Source organism: Pygocentrus nattereri, chromosome 11, assembly GCF_015220715.1.
Source record: "Pygocentrus nattereri isolate fPygNat1 chromosome 11, fPygNat1.pri, whole genome shotgun sequence".
Lineage (NCBI taxonomy): Eukaryota > Metazoa > Chordata > Actinopteri > Characiformes > Serrasalmidae > Pygocentrus > Pygocentrus nattereri.
This window is the reverse complement of record NC_051221.1, coordinates 30,471,404-30,495,745: the sequence shown is the minus strand read 5'-3', so window position 1 is coordinate 30,495,745 and position 24,342 is coordinate 30,471,404. Positions and strand designations below refer to the sequence as shown.

At 39.3% G+C, this 24,342-nt stretch overlaps 1 protein-coding gene across 16 annotated transcripts in view; it reads left to right on the top strand.

The window, feature by feature from the left end:
• Positions 1 to 24,342, top strand: part of myo9ab (myosin IXAb) — a 106,205-nt gene that overhangs the window by 62,593 nt on the left and 19,270 nt on the right. For 10 of the 16 annotated variants that reach the window (XM_037542567.1, XM_037542568.1, XM_037542561.1 and 7 more), the window contains 16 exons: positions 155 to 208; positions 2,164 to 2,261; positions 5,616 to 5,742; positions 7,022 to 7,111; positions 10,507 to 10,623; positions 11,091 to 11,144; positions 12,130 to 12,264; positions 18,620 to 18,741; positions 19,285 to 19,426; positions 21,116 to 21,311; positions 21,798 to 21,917; positions 22,734 to 22,815; positions 23,464 to 23,601; positions 23,686 to 23,725; positions 23,917 to 24,039; positions 24,207 to 24,287. In XM_037542567.1, coding sequence (XP_037398464.1) covers positions 155 to 208; positions 2,164 to 2,261; positions 5,616 to 5,742; positions 7,022 to 7,111; positions 10,507 to 10,623; positions 11,091 to 11,144; positions 12,130 to 12,264; positions 18,620 to 18,741; positions 19,285 to 19,426; positions 21,116 to 21,311; positions 21,798 to 21,917; positions 22,734 to 22,815; positions 23,464 to 23,601; positions 23,686 to 23,725; positions 23,917 to 24,039; positions 24,207 to 24,287 — 1,719 coding nt within the window. The remainder of the gene's footprint in view (positions 1 to 154; positions 209 to 2,163; positions 2,262 to 5,615; positions 5,743 to 7,021; positions 7,112 to 10,506; positions 10,624 to 11,090; positions 11,145 to 12,129; positions 12,265 to 18,619; positions 18,742 to 19,284; positions 19,427 to 21,115; positions 21,312 to 21,797; positions 21,918 to 22,733; positions 22,816 to 23,463; positions 23,602 to 23,685; positions 23,726 to 23,916; positions 24,040 to 24,206; positions 24,288 to 24,342) is intronic. The other 6 variants (XM_037542573.1, XM_037542572.1, XM_037542563.1 and 3 more) reach the window with 3 other exon arrangements.

Below are 24,342 nucleotides of genomic sequence, written 5' to 3'. Positions count from 1 at the left end.
GAGAGAGAGAGAGAGAGAGAGAGAGAGAGAGAGAGAGAGAGAGAGAGAGAGAGAGAGAGAGAGAGAGAGAGAGAGAGAGAGAGAGAGAGAGAGAGAGAGAGAGAGAGAGAGAGAGAAAATCTGTAAGCCCTAACCCCTTCTAACTTACTTCCAGATGACAAAGAAAGCCCACAGACCACACTGGGAAAATTACTATGAGAGCGAGCTGGTTAGTATTGTCTGAATGTGTGTGTACCTTGTGTGTGTTGGGTATCTGAGTGTGCATAAAGTGCTCTACTGTACCAAATTTTAAGCTTTGCCATCTCCCTTCCTAATATCTCTCTTTTTTAAATCATTTGCTTTGGACTGTCCTGTGTGTGTCATGTGCCAGGCACTGGCTGATCTGGCTGGCCTGCCTCTGTCTGTGCAGCCGTCTGTGCAGTCCTGTGTGGCTCCTGGGGTCTTTTTCTGCTCATCAGCACATATTTATTGGCACAACAGCTGCTTCAGTGTTGTGTGGTTTCTGCTGTGGGCTTTGTGTCAGTATTGCTTTAATGGTCATGCTCTGGATTGGTGCATCTGGTAGGGCTTATGATTTCTTAACATACCTTTTCAATCACTTACTTATACTTAGGCATCTGTGCAAGGGCTAAGGTAAGTAAGTTATACTGGTTTGCACCATCCCAGGGTTTAATGCATGCATTAGTTGTAATCTGTATTAAGCAAAGCATCACTGGCTAATTTTCAAAGCCAGTTCACTGGGTAAGATTAATTTCTGCTCTTGGCGTCTTTTTTCAGACAGTTTGAAAAGTGAAAGAACAGAGTGTACCATGCTTAACTAGCCAACAGGAACCTTGCTGGTTCTTTTTCGATACACTAGTGTTAGGGGTTTGGTGTTTCGCCAGTGGTTCCTGCTCCTTTTGCCAGCAACAAAGCAACTTTGTTTTTCTAGCGCTTTTCAATGTATCAGATATTGTCAGTTGGCTGGTGAAAAGCAGCAAGTCAGCATTTAACTTTTTTTCTCTGCTTCTTTAAAGTGTAAAGTGCTGTTTTAACTGGAACAATACCATATGTAAACTTACAGAACTGGCGTTTTCCTCTATGATCTGTTGAGTTTTAGGAAAAGGAAATGAGTGGCTCTAAATGAGGTGTAAAGCAGTTCCTGGACCTTGAATCTGAAAAACGAAGGTTTTAGTAGATACCCTGGTATGTGATAATGATAAGGTGTACAGTAGGGCAACATGCCTGAGGAAAACTCATTCATCCACACACAGTTTTGTAAAGCATTAGAGGTCTGCATGGGCAGGTAAAATTGAAGCCTAAACTCCACCTGTACCCAACCAGAGCTGACTAATACTGATGGACTATTGCAGGCATGGTTTTAAAGTGCTTTGCTTTGTTACTCAGTGCTTGAGCACTAGTCAGGTAGCAGACCTCTTGTGCTCGTACATCCTTTGACTGTGGTGTTATAGTTGTCAATAGACATTTTTAGCTTATGCTGCAAGCTGGACATGTACTTTGACCTTTTTGTGGCTGACTTCAGAATATTGGACATCATTTTTCATATGAAAACCATACTGGAAGTGCCTAGAGTAATTTAAGTATGTATTTCACTCGGATAATAATGAAGGTTTTAGAGACAATTGATGTTTACTGAAGTTTATTTTAAGTAAGTATTTTCTTAAGTGAAGTGGGTTTGACATGCCGTAGGTACAGACTAGAGGTCTGCGCGTGACTGTTTTTTCACCTGCCTGCTCCCACAAGATTTCATCCTGCTCCTGCAAAAATTCTGAATGATTTGTCCTGTTACTGCCCTGCAACCAAACTATTGTGGCCTGCTCCTGCCTGCGTGCTTCCACCAAGGCAAACTGACATCCAATATTTTCTATTCACAAGTACATTATTCTCTGCTGAAATAATATGGTAGTCATGGTCATCAGGCTTTCTGTGAAGTAACTTCACCATACACCCAGTAAACACAAAGCAAGAATTAAGTGGGTGAATGGTTATTTTTGGTATTTTTGCCAGCTGTGGCTGTTGGACTGAAGGCTCTGTACAATCTCTGTAAGCAACAAGAATTTGCGTTACTGTAAGAGTTTCTAAACATGAAAAAAATTGTTAACTTTTGCAATGAGCAGTCCAGTTTTAAAAGGTTGTTCTGATGTACTGTCTTTGGCCTTTCAGGACTGTTTCACTGTTGAAGGAGAGGATCTTAAGCATGACTTTGAGAGACTTCAGCTGGCCATGGAGATGGTGGGCTTCCTGCCAGCCACCCGTAAACAGTAGGCATAGCTAAACTGAGTGTTTTAAGCTAAGATCCATTGTGCAGTATACCACTATGTCAAGGGCATTATTGTAGCCTGAAGTACCATTCATGCAAAAATGTTGTTCTTCATGAATAAACAAAGAGAATCTTAAAACTAATGATGTTTCCAGATTACATTTGGGTTGATCAACAAATTATCACGCGGATCACAGGTATGATTGCCATACCGGATCAGTCGAGGCCCGGGTTAACAACGACCGCCTCTGATACTGTTGACCAGCAGGGTGCCGGTGGAAATTGGACTACTGTTGGTCGAAGACCATCAAAGAGGAGAGGAGGAAGGCGGGTTAGAAGGCAGCAAGAGAGAAGGAAAGGCAGGAGTGTGGAGGTTAGAGTGAACATAGGGACAATGACTAGTAAAGGCAGAGAGCTTGCAGACATGATGGAGAGAAGGAAGGTAGATATTCTGTGTGTCCAAGAGACCAGATGGAAAGGAAGCAAGGCCAGGAACATTGGAGGTGGATTCAAACTGTTATATCATGGTGTAGAGAGGAAGAGAAATGGAGTAGTGATAATCCTAAAGGAACAGCTTGTGAAAAGTGTTCTGGATGTAAAGAGTGTCAGACAGGATCATTAGCCTGAAGTTGGAGGTTGATGGTGTAATTTTGAATGTGGTCAGTTCATATGCACCACAGGTTGGTTGTCAGTTAGAGGAGAAAGAGGAATTTTGGAGTAAGATGGATGAAGTGGTAGATGGTGTCCCTAGAGAGGAGAGATTAGTGATTGGTGCAGACTTCAATGGACATGTTGGCGAAGGGAACAGAGGGGATGAAGAGGTGCTGGGTATGTATGGTGTGAAAGACAGAAATGCGGAAGGTCAGATGGTTGTAGATTTTGCAAAGAGAATGGAAATGGCTGTGCTGAACACGTATTTTCAGAAGAGGGAAGAACACAGGGTGACATATAAGAGTGGAGGGAGGTGCACACAGGTGGATTATATCCTTAGCAGGAGATGCCTCCTAAAGGAGATTGGAGATTGTAAAGTGGTACCAGGGGAAAGTGTAGCAAGGCAGCATAGGGTGGTTGTCTGTAGAATGAGATTAGAAACAAAGAAGAGGAAGACAAAGGAAAAGAAAAAGGAAGAGTAAAGACAGAGCCAAAGATTAGATGGTGGAAGCTGAAGGAGGAGGATGGTTGCAGGCAGTTCAGGGAAAAATTGCAACAGGCCCTTGGGGGCAGTGAGGAGCTACCTGAGGACTGGGAAACTACAGCTAAGGTGGTGAGAGAAACTGGCAAAAATGTTTTGGGTGTTTCGTCTGGTCAGAGGAAAGAAGAAAGGAGAGTTGGTGATGGAATGAGGAAGTCCAGAAGAAGAAGGCAGCTAAGAAAAAGTGGGATAACCAGAGAGATGAAGGAAGTAGGCAGGAGTACTGTGAGGCTAGTCGCATAGCGAAAAGAATGGTGGCAAAGGCAAAGGCTCAGGCCTATGATGAGCTGTATGAGAGGCTGGACAGTAAAGAAGGAGTAAAGGACTTGTATCGTTTGGCTAAACAGAGAGATAGAGCTGGAAAGGATGTACAGCAGGTTAGGCTGATAAAGGATAGAGAGGGAAATGTACTAGTGAGTGAACAGAGAGTGTTGAGTAGATGGAAGGAGTACTTTGAAGAACTAATGAATGAGGAAAACGAAAGAGAGGAGGACAACAGGGGGAGAGATAGTGGATCAGGAAGTGCAGAGAATTAGTAAGGTTGAAGTGAGGGCAGCTTTAAAAAGGATGAAGAATGGAAAGGCAGTTGGTCCAGATGACATACCTGTGGAGGTATGGAGATGTTTAGGAGAGAATGCAGTGGACTTTTTGACGAGGTTGTTTAACAAAATCCTGGAGAGTGAGAGGATGCCTGATGAGTGGAGAAGCAGTGTACTGGTCCCCATTTTTAAGAACAAGGGTGATGTGCAGAGCTGCAGTAACTACAGAGGTATAAAGTTGATGAGCCACACCATGAAGGTATGGGAAGGAGTTGTTGAAGCAAGGCTAGGGCGAGAGGTTCAGATCAGTGAGCAGCAGTTTGGTTTCATGCCCAGAAAGAGTACCACAGATGCAATTTTTGCGTTGAGAGTGTTGGTAGAGAAGTACAGAGGTCAGAAGAAGCTACATTGTGTCTTTGTGGATCTAGAGAAGGCATATGATAGGGTGCCAAGAGAGGAACTGTGGTACTATATGAGAAAGTCAGGTGTAGCTGAAAAGTATGTTAGGTTGGTGCAGGACATGTATGAGGATAGTGAGACAGTGGTGAGGTGTGCAGTTGGAGTGACAAATGGTTTCAAGGTGAAGGTAGGGTTACATCAGGGATCAGCCTTGAGCCCCTTTTTGTTTGCAATGGTGATGGAAAGGTTGACAGATGAGGTCAGGCAGGAGGCTACATGGACCATGATGTTTGCAGATGACATTGTAATCTGTGGTGAGAGTAGAGAGCAGGTGAAAGATAATCTGGAGAGGTGGAGGTTTGCACTGGAAAGGAGAGGAATGAAGGTCAATAGAGACAAGACGGAATACATGTGTGTGAATGAGAGGGAGGCAGGTGGAAAGGTGAAGATGCAAGGAGTAGAGGTCATAAAGGTGGATGACTTCAAATATCTTGGGTCAACCATCCAGAGCAATAGACAGTGTAGAGAAGAGGTAAAGAAGAGGGTGCAGGCAGGATGGAGTGGGTGGAGACGGGTGTCGGGGCTGATGTGTGACAGAAGGATAGCAGCAAGAGTGAAAGGGAAGGTTTACAAGACAGTAGTGCGTCCTGCTATGATGTATGGTTTGGAGACTGTGGTTCTGTCTAAAAGACAGGAGGTTGAGCTGGAGGTGGCGGAGATGAAGATGCTGAGATTTTCATTGAGAGTGACAAGGATGGACAAGATTAGAAATGAGCAGATCAGAGGGAGAGTGAAGGTAGAGCAGTTTGATGATAAAGCCAGAGAGGCCAGGTTGAGATGGTTTGGACATGTGTTGAGGAGGAATAGTGGATATATTGGTCAAAGAATGTTGGAAATGGAGCTGCCGGGTAGAAGGAGAAGAGGTAGATCTCAGAGAAGGTTTAGGAGTGTAGTGAAGGTGGACATGGAGATGGTTGGTGTAAAAGTAGAGGAGGCAGTGGATAGGGCAAGATGGAGGCAGATGATCCGCTGTGGCGACCCCTAAAGGGAGCAGCCGAAAGAAGAAGAAGAAGAACAAACATTCATTAAAAAATTTAATTTTGGTGCTTTTAATTCATATAGATTATGAATTCAGTGAATTTAATCATATAGAAAGCAGTTTTTTTAAAGTTAGTGGTTTACATATACAATTAATTAATTACTAAATCATTAATGTTTCTGGCAGAATCTTCTCTCTGCTCTCTGCCATTCTGCTCCTGGGGAATATACGTTATAAGAAGAAGGCATACCGGGATGACTCCATTGATATTTGTAACCCTGAGGTGCTTCCTACCATTTCTGAACTGCTTGAGGTAAGGTGCATGCTTATATTACAGATCATGTATTAATGTCAAGTCTACAAGTGTGTCACAAATTGTGTTTTGCATTATTAGAAATAAAGGTTCTGTGCAGGTAAATTTTTCTTTCATCAAGGTACAAACAATATAAATGTACCCTAAATGAACAGTGGTTTTAAGGTCCAGCTGTGTACCCTAAATAACATTTTCCCAGATGAGATGTATGTATTTGTACCTTTTCTTAATTCAATTAATTAAAACTTAATGTTCTAAAACAGAACAATAACATTTTTAAAGCCTGGGTTTGTGGAGTCAATACAGCTTTAGAAAATATAATTTCAATGGATTATGGTACAATTATGTTCCTGTCTAAAGGTGCTGAGATGAACCCTTGAGGTACCACCTCAGTGACAGTTTCGTGCTTTTATTTCTGAGAGTGTATCTAGCCTCTTAATTGTGTTTACTCAACTTTTGAATGACTGTTTTACATGAAACATTTAATTTTATAATGCATGTGGCTCTTATGTTTTAGAATTAGCTTGGCATTTGGTTGTAGAGTTTTGATGCAATCATGGCTTATTGATGCTAAGATTTTAGTTATGGCCACTGATTTCTCTGAATGATTCTGTTTAGACAAGGTTTTACAGTCTCATGGCAATGAAATGTATGGATTAATTTAACATAATGGAGCAGAATGAATATTAATATACTTTTGAGCCATTTATACAGTAGCACATAATTTTTAAATTCACCACAAGCTGGATGGCTAATGCGTTTTGGCATCTGTTGAGTTTCGCTCTGTAGACAGTTCATACCAATGTGGTATTTAAAGCCTAAACATCTGTTCCCCTTTAAGATAAATTGAATATTATTGATACTCAAAAGGCATGTAGTTCTTATCTTGTCAAGACAGTTTTCTGAGCTTTAATGTCTGTGCCATTCTAACTGCAGACATTCATCAAGCCATTTCCCTACATGTTTCTCTGAATGAGGGACTGCTGTCTGGGCCACAAACAGATTTGACATCACTTTTCCACAGTCACCTCATGATGTACTGAAGAGCCAGAACATTACTGTGATTTTTATAAATGTTACTTTGCCTGCTGAGAGGAGTTGTTTTTCCTTAGCTTTCTCTGCATTGGGTAGTTTTGAGTTTGAAAACAGAAAAATAATCCCTGGTCCAACTTAAACAAACTCCGGTATGAAGTCATGAGGTATCTGAATGCTCAGCCAGCATGTTTCTTAGTTCAGGTCTGTTTCTCACAGTCTCTTTTGTCTGTCTTTTTCTGAATAGGTGAAGGAAGAGATGCTCTTTGAAGCCCTGACCACGCGGAAGACCGTGACAGTGGGAGAGCGACTTATTGTACCATATAAACTTGCTGAGGTACCAAATCAATAATCTTGTTTATGGCCACTTTTTCTGATGTACTCAGTGACCATACATGTAGACAAATACCTGTTGTTGTTTATAGAGTTCTGCAGGTCCATACGTTTTGAATGAGGTACTTCTTCATTTATTGAGCCCCCAGCATTGAATTGCCATTAGAAATGTGTTCATTGGTGTTTGTTGCTGTAGAACTCTTGCATTTTATGTCTCTGGACATTATAGAAGGGCAGGGAATTCTAGAACACTTGGTTTATATTGTCTGGTTATGGAAAAAAGAATGGATGGAGTTCAGGTTGGAAATGAAAAACTAGAAAAATGGCTTGACAATAATGTTGTTCTCCTTGAATGAAGGGCAAGCTCCTAGCCAGCTGTCTGGTCCAGTCTATTGGAGCTGTCTCCATGCTGCAGTGTTGTCGAGAGTACAGTCAGTACACAGATGAACACACACATAGTACTACAAAAGTCAGAGACCACCCTCTCATTTATTTAATTTCAATTTCTAGTCAAAATTAGGTACATGTTATTCATTTTTCAGTATTAGGGAAAAAGTAGAAAACACTTTAGAAAACATTTAACAGAAAATTGCACAGAAGCCCAACAACACAATGAACAGAATGTAGTTCTTTTCTTATGAAAATAATTATTTTCGGTTTAATCTCTTTAGAAAGTATCTCCTTTAGCCCTTTAAATGCTTTTGAGAAAACAATATGAAGGCAGTTAAGGTGGGTTTGGGTAGCTGCTTGTGTAAATGTTAGAATCTCTTTGAAAATAATGTCAGGGTCACCTTTGGGAACTTTTTGTTGGAGGACAAAACCTGCTGGTTTTTAGAGTGGAGGACTGGAAGAGTTAAAGTCGCGTTGGTGTGGAATAAAGTAATCAGTGGACAAATTAATTACTGATTTCATAAACTTAGTATTGGAAGTTTTTATTTATCTGTTAAGTGTATGTTTCCTGCCTTTTATGAATTTGACCTTTGCACAGTACTGCACACAAGAGTCCTATACTTATACATAAATGTATGCTTACATATGTTTTTAAATGTAGAACATGCATACTATTTAAACACACATTCACACACTCTGAATTTGATGATCATAGTGTGCACAGGGGTTGCTGTTCTGGTCTTAGTAGAGTGTGTTTGTGCTGAGCCGCAAGCGCAGTGCTTCCATGCTAGTTAATCTACAGTGGTTCCTGTGATTTAGCCTTTAGGTTTTAGCTCTACAAAGCAGCCTGTATCAGCCTGGTCCACATGCCACACCATAGGTGTTTATGGGGCCTGTAAGTAAGTCACTACCTCTTTGGGTGGCCGTTTTCTGAATTTAGATGTTTTCTGATTCAGAGTGTTTACTGACGTGAGGTGTTTTGCCTCATGAAACGTAATTTGTGATGGGAACTGTTAGTTTTTCCCTATGAGTTCATCCAAAATGCTTAACTTTTGATATGTGTTTTGAAATCTTGAATTTAAATGTTTAAAAAAAAACAGTGAAAAGTATGAATCATAGAGAGGGTGTTTTATGTAATGTTGGTGGGTGGATGTGGTAGATCTCGGTCCCAGAGTTCAGCTGAAAATAAGAGAGGAATCAATAATGCAGGAGGGAGGGAAGGCAAGGTTTTACCCCTGTTTGAGCTTCAGGGAATAGTCATGCTGTCCGTCTGTATGTCTCATTTTTCATTCTTTCTTATCAGAGCCATTATACTTCAACTGCACAGACAGAAGCATGTGCTGTTCAGGTTCACGCACATGTAGAACTGCACATCAAAGCAAAATACAGAGACTAGCCATACTTGAATTATCCTGGATGATCTCTGCTGGCTTCTAAAAGACTTCACTGCACTTGGTCTTTACAGCCTTTTGATTCTCTGGAGCCTTTGACTGCTCATCATCCTTTCACCTTGACCAGCCAGGCACAGCAACCTGTGTCCCAGCTCTCATTTTAGTGTACTTGCATTATTTTACTACTCCTGTCATCTTCTATAAAAAGGGATGGTATGTTGAAGGCCAGTAAGTGGCTTGCTTGGCATGCCATGTTTTATGGATCGATCAGCAATCCAAAAAAGTGATTTTTGTGTCTGGATGCACTTAAAGCTTCTGGCATTAGCCGAGTTGCTAGTTGGGAATCTGGAATGGTAACAACAGGAAAGAGGACATCACTAATGCTTTACTCAGACCTACTCTCAGAAAACCAGTGTCCAAATGTTTTAGGCCATGGTCTTATGGGCTTGGTTAGTGTTAGAATTACTGTAGAAGTTCTGAAAGATAAATTTGTTCTAAACATTACTTTTCAACATGCTGAAACCGTATCGTGTGAAGTACTGCCTGATCCACTAGCTAGCCAAGTATGTGGTCATGGTGTTTCTCTGACAGCTGCCTGGAGAATGGCTTAGCAGCCTGCTGAGTAGTATCTTTCTCATTTCTGTTCTTTTACATTGCTGGTGCTTCATGGAGTAGACTTAGAGCTATTCTGTGTTTCAGACCAGAACAGAAGTGTGAAATAAGTCACAGGAACCTGAACTTTTTATGGAAACAGATATGTTGTGGTTTTTGACACCTCCATTTACATTTCCTGCTCTGAGACTAACAGGATAAAAGAAGAGACATTAATATTTAGGTACCAGTTATCCATTTATGCTGTATGCTAGGTTTGTTATCATTGTTTTACATTTTCTTTCCTCTTAAAACCATTAATGCCCAAATCTCAATTAATAAGAACTGATCTAGGAATATTCTAATGGAGTATAGTTGAGTATGTAAGTTGAGTATAGTTTTAACTCAAGCCATTACAATAATGTGATCAAATTCTAATCGTTTGTTTGTTTATTTTACTCTATTTACACCATTGGAGTTGCCATAAAAAGACACTTGCAACAGGGGGAACATTTTCAGTGGTTTCCAAATGGGTTAAATGTCTGCATTGTGGAACGATTTTAAAGTAGAAAATGAAAACTTTCTGCAGTGTCACTGCATGTCAGTGTTTTGACTGTTCAGAAGACGGCTGTTATCACACAAGGCACACACATCAAAAATTAAGTTATGCAGCTTTTTACAGTAATTAGAAATGTACACAGTAGCATAAAGCATAGAATATAAACAGTGTATGTACTGGTGTACTAGATACAATGCTTCAGTAATGAACATGGTGTGCTGTGTGAGTTGAATGCGTCAGCATATTGCATCAGAATCTTATGCCGCTAGTGAGAGATCAAACAGATGCACATGTACACAACAAAGAGACAGACATTTGGCCTCTGCACAAATGTTAGAAATAATAACTCTGTGTTACACGTTTGTACATTTCTCTGCTATTAAACAATATTAAGTGCCCACAGCAGATTATGTAGTAACTCAGCCTTTTGATAGGATAATATTGACACATGTGTCTGTGTAATTCTAGGCTGGGACAGTGAGAGACTCTATGGCTAAATCTCTCTATGGTGCTCTCTTCGACTGGATAGTCTTCCGCACCAACCACGCGCTTCTCAACAACAAAGACCTGGAGGACTCTGCCAAGGTAGGAGCTTCCTGGTCATCCACTCTTTAATACTTAATTAATTTCAGTTAATAAACTAATATAGTAATTTGATAAAATAAACCTGGTTAAAACGGAAGAGATCAAATAGTTAGTATTGTGACATACCAAGATGCAAAAAGGCCTAGTGCTCCATGACAGGATGTTGTAAGAGCCAAAGAGGCTAAATTTCCCTGGTGATGGCTGTGATTTCACTAAGCATAGCAGCAGCTGATGGATTGCTTCATATTATTTATTTTTCCTTCCTTCTGTAGTCAAAATGTTGACTTTTAAAATTGTTTTTAAGCATTCTGTCTCTTTCTCTAATTTATTAATTTCCTTTGTCTCACACACGTGTGTGTGTGTGTGTGTGTGTGTGTGTGTGTGTGTGTGTGTGTGTGTGTGTGTGTGTGTGTGTGTGTGTGTGTGTGTGTGCGTATGTGCGTATGTGCGTGGGTGTACTGTGGCAGCTGGCGAGTCATGCCCAGTGGGTATCCAGTGGATTAGACCATTGCTCCTCCCCTGTAAGGGCGGTGTTTGTGGTTGTTTGTCTGTCTTTCTGTGGAGTAGGCATCATGCCCTCTTTTGTTTGTGTTTACACTTCAGAGCTCAGCCTTATGAGTTCTCTTTTGTGATTTCCATCTTGCGAGTGAAGGTGTAGGCATGAAATGAGAAACTGGTATTACATCAGTCTGCCTGCAGCTGTTTGGTTTGTTTTTTGTTTATGAAGTATATTGAATTGTTCAAATGTTCAATTTCAGATCAATCTTGAGACATGCAGGGAAAACATTACAGACCCTGTATTCAACATGTGTACTATTTATTCATATTTTTGGTTTTGTAAAGTGATTACAATTATTTGAGCTGATCACAGTTCCCAATGATATGTTTATATGGCAACAAATAGAACTGGAATGAAAGAGTTTTTAACAAATGGGTTGAGGCAAATGCATATAAAGAAGAGAGCCAAGAAAATGCATTTACTAAGATACATCATGGGTCTGACTTGGTACTGTAACTTATTTATCAGACATTTGTCAGACACAGGTCTAACTTGGTACTGTAACATATATATCCAGATAAACAACATAAATGTTGTTTATGTTGTTGTTCATCAGTATATGGTATGTGTTTATTATGTTGTTCCTGTGTTTTACTTTACACCAACACTACAATAAAATATGATCTTTTTAAAAAAGAATGTTGAATTATTAATCACAGTTATTTAAATGGCAGTTAATCATCAGCTAAAAATTCATCATCTTTACAACCCAAGTAAAGTATAAGTTAATTGTATTTTGATCAGTTTTGTAAGTTGATCAGTTAATGGCCATGTGGTCTTGCAGTCGTATGATTTAACTGAAACCTGAAGCTGATGATCTACAGTAGGCATAGTATTATTATGCATTATTTACTTGTGTTTGTACAAAACTGTTTTGTTTGCAAATTTATATTTATTTAATGAAAAATACTGTTTTAATGTAGTGCTATGTTTGGTTCCTCTTCCAGATCCTATCCATTGGAGTCCTAGATATCTTTGGGTTTGAGGACTATGAGAACAACAGCTTTGAGCAGTTCTGCATCAATTTTGCCAATGAGAGACTGCAGCACTACTTTAACCAACACATCTTCAAACTCGAGCAGGTGTGTAGCCCCCTCTCTCACTCTCTCTCACTCTCCCTTTCTCTCTACAGGTCATCATGGTTGGGGTCTGTAATTAATAGAAAGCAGAGACAGTGGAGCCCTGTGCTGTCTATGTACTGCTGGTCTTCAATCTCTCCCATAAGTGTTCTTGCCATGCAGGGAACAGCCACATGACCATTCTCTGATGCAGCCTGTCTCTGAGCTTAACTAATGTAGTGGCCTACTGCTGCTACTGAAAGAGAGCTAATAGCTCCACTGGTCCAGAGGCTTTACTGTATGAGAGAGGGCTGGGAACTAATATGACTTATCCAAGTTTCTATTGATCTCAGATATAACAATGTCACACCTTCAGACAAAATGTTTAGCTATAGTAACATTTGCCCTGAAGACTAGGTTAGGCTTACCTCAAATCAGATTTTTTTCAGTACTTTATATCTCAAAAATGTATTTTTTTTCTGTATTACAAGTGGTAGCAGTGAAAGTCACCTCAGTATACGTTATCTAGTGAATCTGCTTCTCTAGATACAGACATCTGTTCAAGACATCATTAATTGCTTTAGCTTAGTAGTGATTTGGCTGGTATTGCCTTTTTTAAATCAGTTAGTTCTGATGGAACTGAGAATCTTTTATTTAGTGAAGCTGGTTATCCTTATAACTTTGTGGTATAACCCCAAACCTCTGAGAATGTGAATGAATATTTATTCAGTGATTCTCTGCCGTTGTATGAATGTTGTAAGTGTTAACTGTTTGGTCCTCATAAGTAATTCTGTTTCTTGAAGATTATTCTTAAAGTGTTGTTCTTCTGTCTCTTTGGGACTAAGTTCTGACAGGCCACTCATGGCATTGTTGAGTTTTTGCTTGTTTTTCTTCCCCTCTCTGTGCTGATAAGTTTGCAAACAATGCCTCTGGCACTGCACCCTCCTGATAGTGCTGTGCTGTTACACGCATCTCATTGCGTAAGCTAGAACTGCTGGCTTTCATTTTTAATTCACGTCATACAGATTTTTCTGTGATAAACGGTAGCCTTGTGTATACAAAGTGTTTCTGTCCAAAACTTCAAGCTTTATTACTCTGACAACTTACTTGTAAACTTTTATGTATACCATCTTACCCTCTCTCACTGCAGAAAAAGTGTTGTGGTCCATCCATGAAGTCTTGAACTTTCTTTATGAGGCATTTAAAATGTTAAACCACACCTAATACATTGTGTGTGTTTTTCTGTGTTTCAGTGATGAGGTCACTTCTGAAAGTGCCACACCAATCTTTGGTTTACAGTTCAACAGTTAGTTCAGCACCAAACATTTATTATTTTAATTTTGGCAAGTCTTAGACCTGACTGCATTATATATTGTTTGTTAACCATTATTGCAGTACTAGCCTTTTCAAAATTGCTAATGCCCTTTAGAAAATCATACCTTTTTTATTGTGTGCTGCCGTTATCCTGCAAAATATCCAGGTGTTTCAGATCAGTGTTTGGAAGTTTTGATGACTCATTATTTGATCCAACAGACATAAATAACATAATTCAGACCTTTTTTTTAAATCATGATACATTAAGGGTTCATCATTGTGTTTATACTAGAGATGTCAGGTAAACATATTAATAACACAAACACAATAAATGATGAACTCTGATTTTTTTTTTTTTTTTTTTTTTTTTTTTTTTTTTTTGTATGCTGTTGTTTTTTCCTAGGTCCTAGTGCCATCCGTAGTTCCAGCCTGAAGCCTAGCTGCTAACGCACTATATTTTACTATGACTCCACAATTGTAGCCCTCTCAATCAAATACAGCATTTAAATGGCAAAAGCTGTGTTGATGGCTTTCTTGACAAAACCAGAGTTATTTCCAGCTACTACCTTGGTAAATTTGTTTATCCCAGAAGTAAAATGAGTCTCAAATATCATTTCCAAGCAAAATACACATCTGATAGCAGAAATATCAGTAATTTAGCAGACTTAACTCAACAGTGCTTATGTGGGATAATAAAAAGTCTGCAGACGAGACAGGGTTTGTTGAGTCAATACATCTTAGAAAATATCATTTCTGTGGTTTATGGTTCAGTTATGTTCCCCGACTAAAGGTACTGGGATGCACCCTTGAGGAAACCACCCCCAGTGACGAGTGGTACTGCCACAGTGACAGTTTAGTACCTTTATTTCTGAGATTGCATTTGTTCTCCATATCATGTAGCTCTAGGGTAGACCATGAAAGGTTCATATTATTTCAGTACCATGTTTGCTATCATGTCTTTGCAATGCCTCTGTTGCTCGACCATTTGCCTCATTAGCGTTAGCGTCAGTTGTTAAATGAAGCATGAATGAGTGAGGAGATTACTTTTAAAGGCTCTAATCAGATCAGACACATATCACTTCTGCTTTCAGCCTACAGCTTCATGAAGCTACACACCACACTATACACACAAATGCTGAATAATAGTCCTGAGCCTTTGAGGCATAAAGGCTGTGTTTCATTGTCCTGTTGACTGTAGTCTGTGGTTATAAGGTGTGTGTGTGTGTGTGTGTGTGTGGGTGTGGTTAAATATCAAAGACGTTTGCATACTCTACCAGAAGTTTTCAACCTGTGATGCTTTATTGTCTGCCACATTTGGCACTGGGCTCTCAGTACTATGTACTATGATTTCAGCCCAGTGTCCTCTGTTTCCATTCTGAACAACACTGAAAAAAAGGAGAGCGTGGTGTTCTTCAGTTTACAATTTAGCAGTTGAAATTTATGCTTAGTGATTTAGCAATAAGTGTGGGAGGTTTACAAGCAAAAAAGTGAATACTGGTATGTCTCAAGATATGAATTTTGGTTATGGATAACATGATAAGCCCCAAAATACTGAACCACAAACAACCCCACGTCTAAGACAAATGAAACATAAACAGCTTAAATAATTTTTTTAGACTTAACCACAGAGTACTTTAGACCAGAAGCAGTAACTGTACTTTGAATGGCAATTGCACTTCTCTCCAACAATAATCACACACACCAGTCATTGGGACAGGTTGCCATTCCATCTAACATTTATCAGTATAACCTTATATATACTCACTGCACACAGCAAGCCGCATGGTAGCACAGCATCAAGCACTTGCAAGACACAGGTTCTTGCTGTTTGCCATGTGCAGCCTGCCATCAGAAGATAGCAAAAGAATTAAAGAAACTGCAGGGTTTGTCTACCACTTTGTGCCATGTTGGTGCAGATTATTTCTTTGCAATGTTTCTTTTTGCATTTATTTTCTTGTTTCTTTTTTTGCACTCTATTTAACATGGCAAATGTAACATTACCTGTTGTCCAAGAAGGGGAAGGATGAATCAGCTACAGAGAACTAGCATTGAAAAAAGAGAACAAGGATATGATAATAATTCTAAAATGTAGATGATAATAATAAAGGTGGCACTGTATTTGGATAGTCCACTATAGTCCTCTATAGATTATATACACAAGCTCAAACAGTGGCGAGGTTTGGGCTAGGACCATTGTGATGGTTGGGTTAAAGTTTTGGGTTAAGGTTAGGGTTAGGATTAGAGTTAGAGTTAGTTAATTAGAGATAAAGAAAATTGTGGTCAATTTAGTAGATATTTCATTGAATATAACTTGAAAGTATATTAAGGATCTACAAAGCATTGTAGGTGGACTATCCAAATAAAGTGTAACCATAATACTACTATTACTACTACTACTAATAATAATAGTAGTAGTAATAATAATAATAATGTGATGCACTGCATCTGGCATAATATTGTTGCTACTGTTACTACTACTACTAATAATAATAATGATAATAATGTGATGCACTGTATCACATTATTATTATTAGCTGTTTAAACATGTCTGTGCTGACTAACACGGTAAAGCAGGAGCAATTGAATCACTTTCTCATTTTCATCCCCATTACATTTTTATAAAGAGTTAGATTTGATCCATTTTTTGTAGGCCTATTTAACTTTCATTCTGTCTTTAACAAGTTTTTTTTACATTTTTTTTATGAAGGCTAAAATTTCAGTGCATCCCTAGTAATGATGATTGTTGTTGTTCATATTAATTTTTCATCAGTCATGGTGAAGGAGTGTTTATGGTTCTCAGGAACAACAGTAAACCACAGTCAAATGTAAAAAGTTAGAGAACGGTAGCAAAGACCTTACAACTTATTGAAAATAAAAGTGTAACTTTCTGAAGAAACAAAATCCTGGGAGAAGATGGACTTGTTAAACCAGACAAGCCCCTAAACATACAGACAAAATAATTTAAGACTGGCTTCTAACAAAGGTGATTGTGCTTGCATTGTCATCTCCTTGTTTGAATCACGCTGAAAATGTATGGAGTATTTTGAAATTGCGAGTGCATCAGAGGGACCCTCATAACTTGGGGATGATTTGCCAAAAGGAATGTGCCAAAATTGAACCACAATGCTGGAAAAAGCAAAATACTTCTTACTGCAGATGTCTCAAAGCTGTAACTGCCAACAACGGTTTTGCAACAAAATACTGAAGTTATTCATTTGTACTGTCTGGGTATTTTTCCCATTATGTCTGAATACTTATTTCCCCTCTCTGCATAAATTTAATACCAAAAGACATTGTTTGTAAATTTAGTTTGAACTGGAAGTTTTTAAATAACAAAAACAAAAATGACTTATCACTGTCTAAGGCATGTTTCAACCTGCCATTTTATTTTATTTTGAGGCAAGGTAGCCAGTCAAAACAGATGTCATTTCCAGCAGTCCTAAAGTTACAGCAAGAAAAGCCTGTTTAAATTTAAGAGATAAAGAAAGATTGAAAATGGTTATTAAAATGAATTATGACTGTCAAGGGCAGGTCTCACTTTCCATCCATCTAACAAATGAATTTTGTTAATTCTAACATGGAAATATGTTGTAGTTGTACAGGCGGCAGTGGATTATACTGCAGAAACATTAGACTAAAGTCATCCTACTGTGGGTAACACCGGAATAAACCTCTGTGTGTGGCTGCCTCTGCAGGGAATGTTTACCACACTGCCATCCGTATTGGTTTGGGTCTGATTGTGTGTACATATACATGTGTATATACGCATCTCTGTGTATCTGTGTGGGTGTCATTATTTGTAAACCTAATGGTCATGATCTTTTTTTTTTTTTAAATAGACCTGCAGGTTCTCTCAGTGACTGGAGGATTGTAACAGTGTTTAACAGTTTCAGTAAATAATGCAGGAGGAGGAGTGAACATCATGCTTTTTCCTTCTCTCTCTCTCTCTCACTCTCTCGCTGTCTCTCTCGCTCTCTCTCTCGCGGTCTCTCTCTCTCTCTGCCTAACAAACTCTCTCTCTCTTTCGCACTCTCTCTCTCCCCCTCACACACACATACACACACTCTCTCTTATCTAAGGCAGTGTGTACCCTTTGAGCAGTCGCCAAAGCAAATACACAGAACTCCCTGCTGCAGGCTGCAGGGCCTTGGTCCAGTGTTTACACTCACAGTGCCAATCGCTCCTTAATTTGGCCTTTTTTTTTTCCACGCTCCACTGCAGTGCATTACCAATAGACTGACATGCTGAGAGTTAACTGCCCTTTCACTTTTCACCATTGTCCAGGTGAACTCAAATACCTTTGAAGATTGTGTCTATTTGACTGTGACAGCATACATTTCTTCATCAGAAGATTATATATATATGAATTGTGTAATTTTTTTTTTGTTTTGTTTTTTCTTTTATTTATTTATTTATTTTATTAAAAATTTCAGAGACTGTAAGCACTGTACTGTCAGAGACCAACCTTTATTTATATGATTTCAAGTCAAAATGGCCAGTAAGTAGAAGTATTTTTTTAGCTTCTAGAGTGTAGCTAAAAAAGAAAATAAGTGGAAAAAAATATATATTTAACAGCAATGTACACTTTTATATGCATCATCATCTTTTTTTTTTTTTTGCATTAAACTGTATTGTTACTATAATAACATTGCTTAATGTTACTTGACTTTTGGACACAGAGCCTTATTGGTAGGGGCTGCAGAGCTGCTGGACACCTGCTGAGCTTCACAGCTCCTTATGTTCAGCTCACCCGCTCAATTAACCACAGGTCCTGTCTTTGTTAGGTAGAGTTCAGTCTACTTCCCCATACTAGTTTGGCTGAGATGTTCATAAGGAGACATTTTGAAAGATGCACCTTATTTATTTATTTATTTATTTATTTATACATGATGTATGGGAGAAATAAAATTTTGTCATATCCATTCTTAGGCCATCTGAGGCCCAACTGCAACTACTCACCTGTTAGTGCTTAAAGGAGAAGCACCAAAGTCACACAGTAGATCACACCATGTCCTTTGTCCAGAGAGTTTCTCATTGTCAACTATGCTTCATTCTGTATGTACAGGAGGAGTACCGTGCGGAAGGCATCAGCTGGCATATGATTGACTACATTGACAATACAAGCTGCATTAACCTCATTAGCAAGAAACCCACAGCACTGCTTCATCTACTAGACGAGGAGTGCAAGTAAGTCTGAATCTTGTTTGTTAACTCTGGAAAAGATGCTGTGTTAGAGCAGTAATTTTAATTTAAAGAGTTTCTTCTGCTTCCAGTACCAATTCAACTAGTGAACTAATTAACAACCCTTTCTTTGGTCGAATGGGTGTGTTAGAGCAGAAAAACTTTAACACGATAGTGGTACTACAGAACCAGGATTGAGAACCACTTTGTTAGATCCATATAAAATCCTGATGTGTAAAGAAATGGCTGCTAATGGGCCATCACATTACAGCACAGCTCAGTGATCTCCATGGAGATGGTGAGTGTATAGCTGGCTCTGTATTTAAAATGGCATTTCATCATAAGTGGGCTGTTCTGAGCAAGCAGTGTCAAAGATCGGATGCAAGAGCAAAATTTAGTCCACCCTCACAACATATGTATCAGTTTTATGCTGTGGCACATCAGATGAACATGAACACCAAAAATAAACCCAGATCAGCACGTAAATAGCAACTAAAAACTGATAAATTTGTGTAGTACACTGCCAAAAATTTTTCTCTGTCTCTGTAGCTTCCCCCAGGCAACTAACCAGACCCTGCTGGATAAGTTTAAGAGGCAGCACGAGGGGAATAGCTACATTGAGTTCCCTGCAGTAATGGAGCCAGCTTTCATCATACATCACTATGCTGGCAAGGTCAAATACAGTGTCAAGGTAAGAATCCAGATATGTGAGTTCTTTGTCTCCTGTTGTCATAATCCTAATTACTGTTAACTGGATTTGATGGGATTGTGAATGATTTGAAAATTGTTTGAGAATCCACTCTCCATAGTCAGTGAAGGCCTGTGTGTGCTCATGTGTGTTTGTAAGAGAGAAATGAAACAAAACACACACACACATACATGCTGCATTGACTGACCTAATTCTGTCTTCTAATCTGATTGGTTGGATTTGCCACTAGCTGCGATTTTATTTGAAGCACATGTTTGGCAGAGGGGCATCTAATTCATAGACTACCCCCTCCTAGCAACACCTACTATATGTCTGCATAACACATGCACACAACTGCACTCTCACACACAAAAATGCAGAGCTCCCCTTCTGTTACTGTTGTCTTTACGCTTGCATTAAGTCATGTCTTTGGTTTTGTATTTTTGTTTATTTGATAAATTTGTTTGTCATTTCTGGAGAGTTTATGCCAAATGCCTTGTATCACAAGCAACCAGTAATAGTATTAGCCATGCACACAGATGTTGGATTTAAAGCCATGAAGAGAATGAAGATTAAATTACTGCTGTTAATCCAGTCTGTCAACAGAATGTGTGTTTGTGCGTGTGCGTGTGCGCCTATGTGTGTGCGTGCGTGCGTACATGTGTTTGCTTGTGTGTGTGTGTGTGTGTGTGTGTGTGTGTGTGTTACATCATCAATGTTAGCATTTACATTTCCTCTCAGATGCTAGGCCTGTAATGGTAACAGAATTCTCTTATTTGGATAACCCTTCGGAAAATGGTTAAACCGGTTTACTGGAGGCGGGTATTAGCTTTGCTTTACCTTTTATTTGATAAGATTAAGCTACATTGCATCTGCACCCACTGTAGAGTTAGGAACCATCTCAAAACTACTGGAAGTCAATGTGTTGTTGTTTATATTGTAAGCTCATTGGCTAATGTTTCCAAGAAGATCACTAATGTTATGTCTAGAAGCATCAGGGGATGTAATTACAGGGATACTACTATGGATAATAATAATAATAATAATAATAATATTATACTTTAGTAAAAGTTGTGATTATAGTATGCTGTCACCTTTTGGCTACAATCTGTATTTAATCTAATAAAGAATGGAATTGTAAATGTCAGGCAAACTTAACCCTTTAGTTCCATAATGTCATTAGTTGCTTAGCTTAACTTGATTGTATGAGAGCTGAGACAGGACAGCGTGTTTTCTAAGACCTGAAGCTGTTTTTTTTTTCATTTGATTTCTGTGGTGTGAGGGTGTCCTAAATTGTTCATGGTACTAAATAGACAGTTTTTTTTGTTCAAGCATAACATGCCTGCAGTGGTGAGCTTATTCAGCCAGCACAGCTCAACAGTCGCAGTTACTGAACAGTCTCATCTATGTTAGGTACAGTAAATGCGGCATTAATGTAGAATATCACGCCACCTAGTGTGTTTAAAACTTCAGTTATGTTCACATGTTGGAATACTAGTGTCTTCCTATGGTGGCATGCATTTATTAATTTGTGAAATAAATCAATAAATTAACAAATTTTAATCTTTGTTTTAATGAATTTGTAACTGGTAACTGTATAGAGCAACAAAATGTACACAATTAGGTGCAATGCAGGTTCCTTTGAGTACTCATAATCTAATCTTTGTCTTTCTTTCCTCTGTTCCTGCACAGGACTTCAGGGAGAAAAACACAGACCACATGCGTCCGGACATCGTGGCTCTGCTGAAGAGCAGTAAAAGCGCCTTTATCTGCGGCCTGATGGGAATCAACCCTGTGGCCACTTTCCGCTGGGCCGTGCTCAGAGCATACTTTAGAGCAGTGGTGGCATTTAAAGGAGCTGGCAAACAACACAGGGAGAAGAAGAGTGGTGAGTTCATATAAGCACAGACACACTCTCACAGACACACTCATGGAGTTATACATGCACACTGATCAGTAAAGTGAATCCTGCAGCACAATTTTGCATTTTCCTGCTCAGAGCTAGCAAGTGCTTCCTGGTGCTGACTGTCAAAAATAGAAGCGCTAATGTAGTTGTAGCCCCCTTGGCGTCAGAAGGGAACCAATTTTTTCACGTAACACATCTTCCCAAATGCTCTTCATGATTACGTGAGCCTTGACTGCATGAGCCGCGATGCAGTTCTTTTTATTATTCATGGCCACGGAGACTATGAGGATGTTCTGTTTAACTGTTTAAATATGCAAACAACAGCTAAGCAAGATATTTGTGGATGTGCTGTGTCACAGAGCTACCATGAAGCACACTCCAAAGTGTCACATCCATCGTAGTGTCCGTCATTATTGCTTCTAAAATGTAAGCGTTGATATGGGATTGTTTCTTCTCCTTCCTTCTTAGGTTCCGATTCTGCAGTGCAGTGTACAGTCATTAAAAGTGTGGATAGCTTTAGTTTCCTGCATCACCCAGTGCACCAAAGAAGCCTTGAGATCCTTCAGAGATGCAAAGATGACAAATACAGTAAGACAATCACTTCCTTCATTCAAAGTGGTCAGCCCTCCAGTAAGAATTGAGAGCAGTGGAATTAGTGGCTTAATATGTGACTGAAAATAGCCAGTTCCATAGTGCTCTAACTCTGCTCTGTGATCCTTTTTGTTGTTGTTAGTAAGACCAAGAGACCTTTCACAGAACACACTCAGAGATGTACATTAATGACAGTCTCATAATGTAATAGGCATCTCATTATACCGTATTAATTTCTCTGAATGGCATTAGTAATAAACCTATTGTTAACTTGCCAACATGTCATTGATAATAATTATCGTTTTGAACTGAGTCTGATTTATTTACACTCCTTGTTTTTATTTCCTTCTTTCTTGTGTGTTGTTAAGTGATCACTGCAGAGCATACTGTAGCTGTCAGCACTGTGCAGTAGAGGCTGACAGTTACTGTAGAATCTGCATGTTTATCACAGCCAAGGACAGCGGCCACACAGCGTTAGATAGATCTGCTCCAGTGTATCTGCTGCTGGATCTAGGCAGGAATTTTTCACAGGAAATGGCTTGTGTGTCAGATGGCAATGGACACAATGTAGATCACCCCCTTAAACATGAAGGTCATGCACTGTCTGGAGCTGTTTCCTCCAGACAGTAGGCCTCACCCGTGTTTTTAGATTTCAGACTTTAGTTTCATTAGTTTACCTGAATATTTTGCTTACAAGCAAGCAGGCTACTGGTTGGTGGGTGACTACATGAATAAAACTCAACTGAATCTGATCTGCGGTGGCTGTTGTACCAAGGTCATAAGTAATGTAGATAATGTCTCTTTTAAAAACAGATTCCTGCATCACACGGAAGAACCCACGCAGCCCTCTCTCAGACTTACAAGGCACAAACGCTATCAATGAGAAATCAACCAGGTGGGCCAGCCTGCAATGGAAAGACAGAACTATCTAGGCTCTTCATATTATTAAATTGTCCGTAATGTGTCGTGTATTTTATTTTTATCCTTGGAGGCCCACATATAATATTTGTGTGGTTTTATGTTCCAAAAACAGTCGTGATACATTTTGCCAACCTGTCTTTATCCCTTAGAATAAGCTGTTTTTGATATTTTGCCTTTGACACTGATATATGTAAATGAGCTGCCCTGTATTGCACCTCATTCAGAAAGCTGACTGAAAAAGTCCTTGCCATGTCAGTGTAAATGGGAGGGCTAACCTGCTGCAAGTTGAATAGGTGGATATATGAAAATGTGCTGGTTTTTGTGACGACATTGAAACAGTAATTTCAAAATTGGTTTTTAAAGTTTTTGCAGTTTAGTTTACCTGTATGGACTGTATGGACTGTGGAGGAATAATGCATTTTGAAACTTTAACAATGTTTACATACAGTGTCAAAGTCTTTTATTTCAAGAAAGTGAGGAAAATCAGTTTTCCATTATATGGGCCCTTTTAATTCAAATCCCATTTATTGAACATGCTACTGCTGAAGAGCATTTAATAATTACTCTTTGACATGGACAAATCCATTAATCCCTTTGCCATCTCTTTCTCCCCTGTTCTCAGAGATGGGTTCTCTGGTTGTAATGGCCGTAGCTCTAGGCCTGGTCGTATGTCCTCAACTGGTTTCTCTCATGAAGACGATGGTATATTTGTCAATGCTATGAGCAGCAAGTTGCTGGAAAGAGCTCAGGGCATTCTGATGTAAGTCATTTGTCCTTTACTGTTAACTATGTAAAATTTCATAAGCCTGTATTTAGTGATTGATGTCAAGCCTCTTCTTTGTAGGCGAAATAAGAACTACAAGGCCAAGCTTTGCCTGCCCAAGGTACAGCCTCAGTACAAGCAATCACACATAACCACATCAGGACATATTTCTGCATGCTTTCATCCACAAGAATCATTTTGTTTGAGACTAAACTAAATCTATGCTCTACTGAATATCAGATTTGTTTTGGGATGGTGCTGATGCACTGGTGTATTTGTTGGTTTATTTACTGCCATTTGCTCTGTGTGCAGCACTTGTTAGATGTGAAATCCCTGAAGTACCTGAGCAGCTTGACACTTCATGACCGCATCACCAAATCTCTCCTCCATCTGCACAAGAAGAAGAAGCCTCCCAGCATCAGCGCACAGTTTCAGGTTAGGCCACACATCCAGTCTGATTTCCCTCTCTGCATAGCCATACAGAGTACAGGTTGTGTCTAATCTGGCCTTGGAGTTTTTGATCAACTGGAAAAAAACATGAAACAAGTCAGTGTGCAAGCAATTTTACAGTGTTGTGTATTTTTCTGTCTTTTGTGTTGCAGGCCTCCCTCAACAAACTGATGGAAACCCTGGGCCAGTCAGAGCCCTACTTTGTGAAATGCATCCGCTCAAATGCTGAGAAGGTACTAGTAGCCTTGGATTTTGTGTTTTGTGATGCTAATGATTGCATGATGGGGT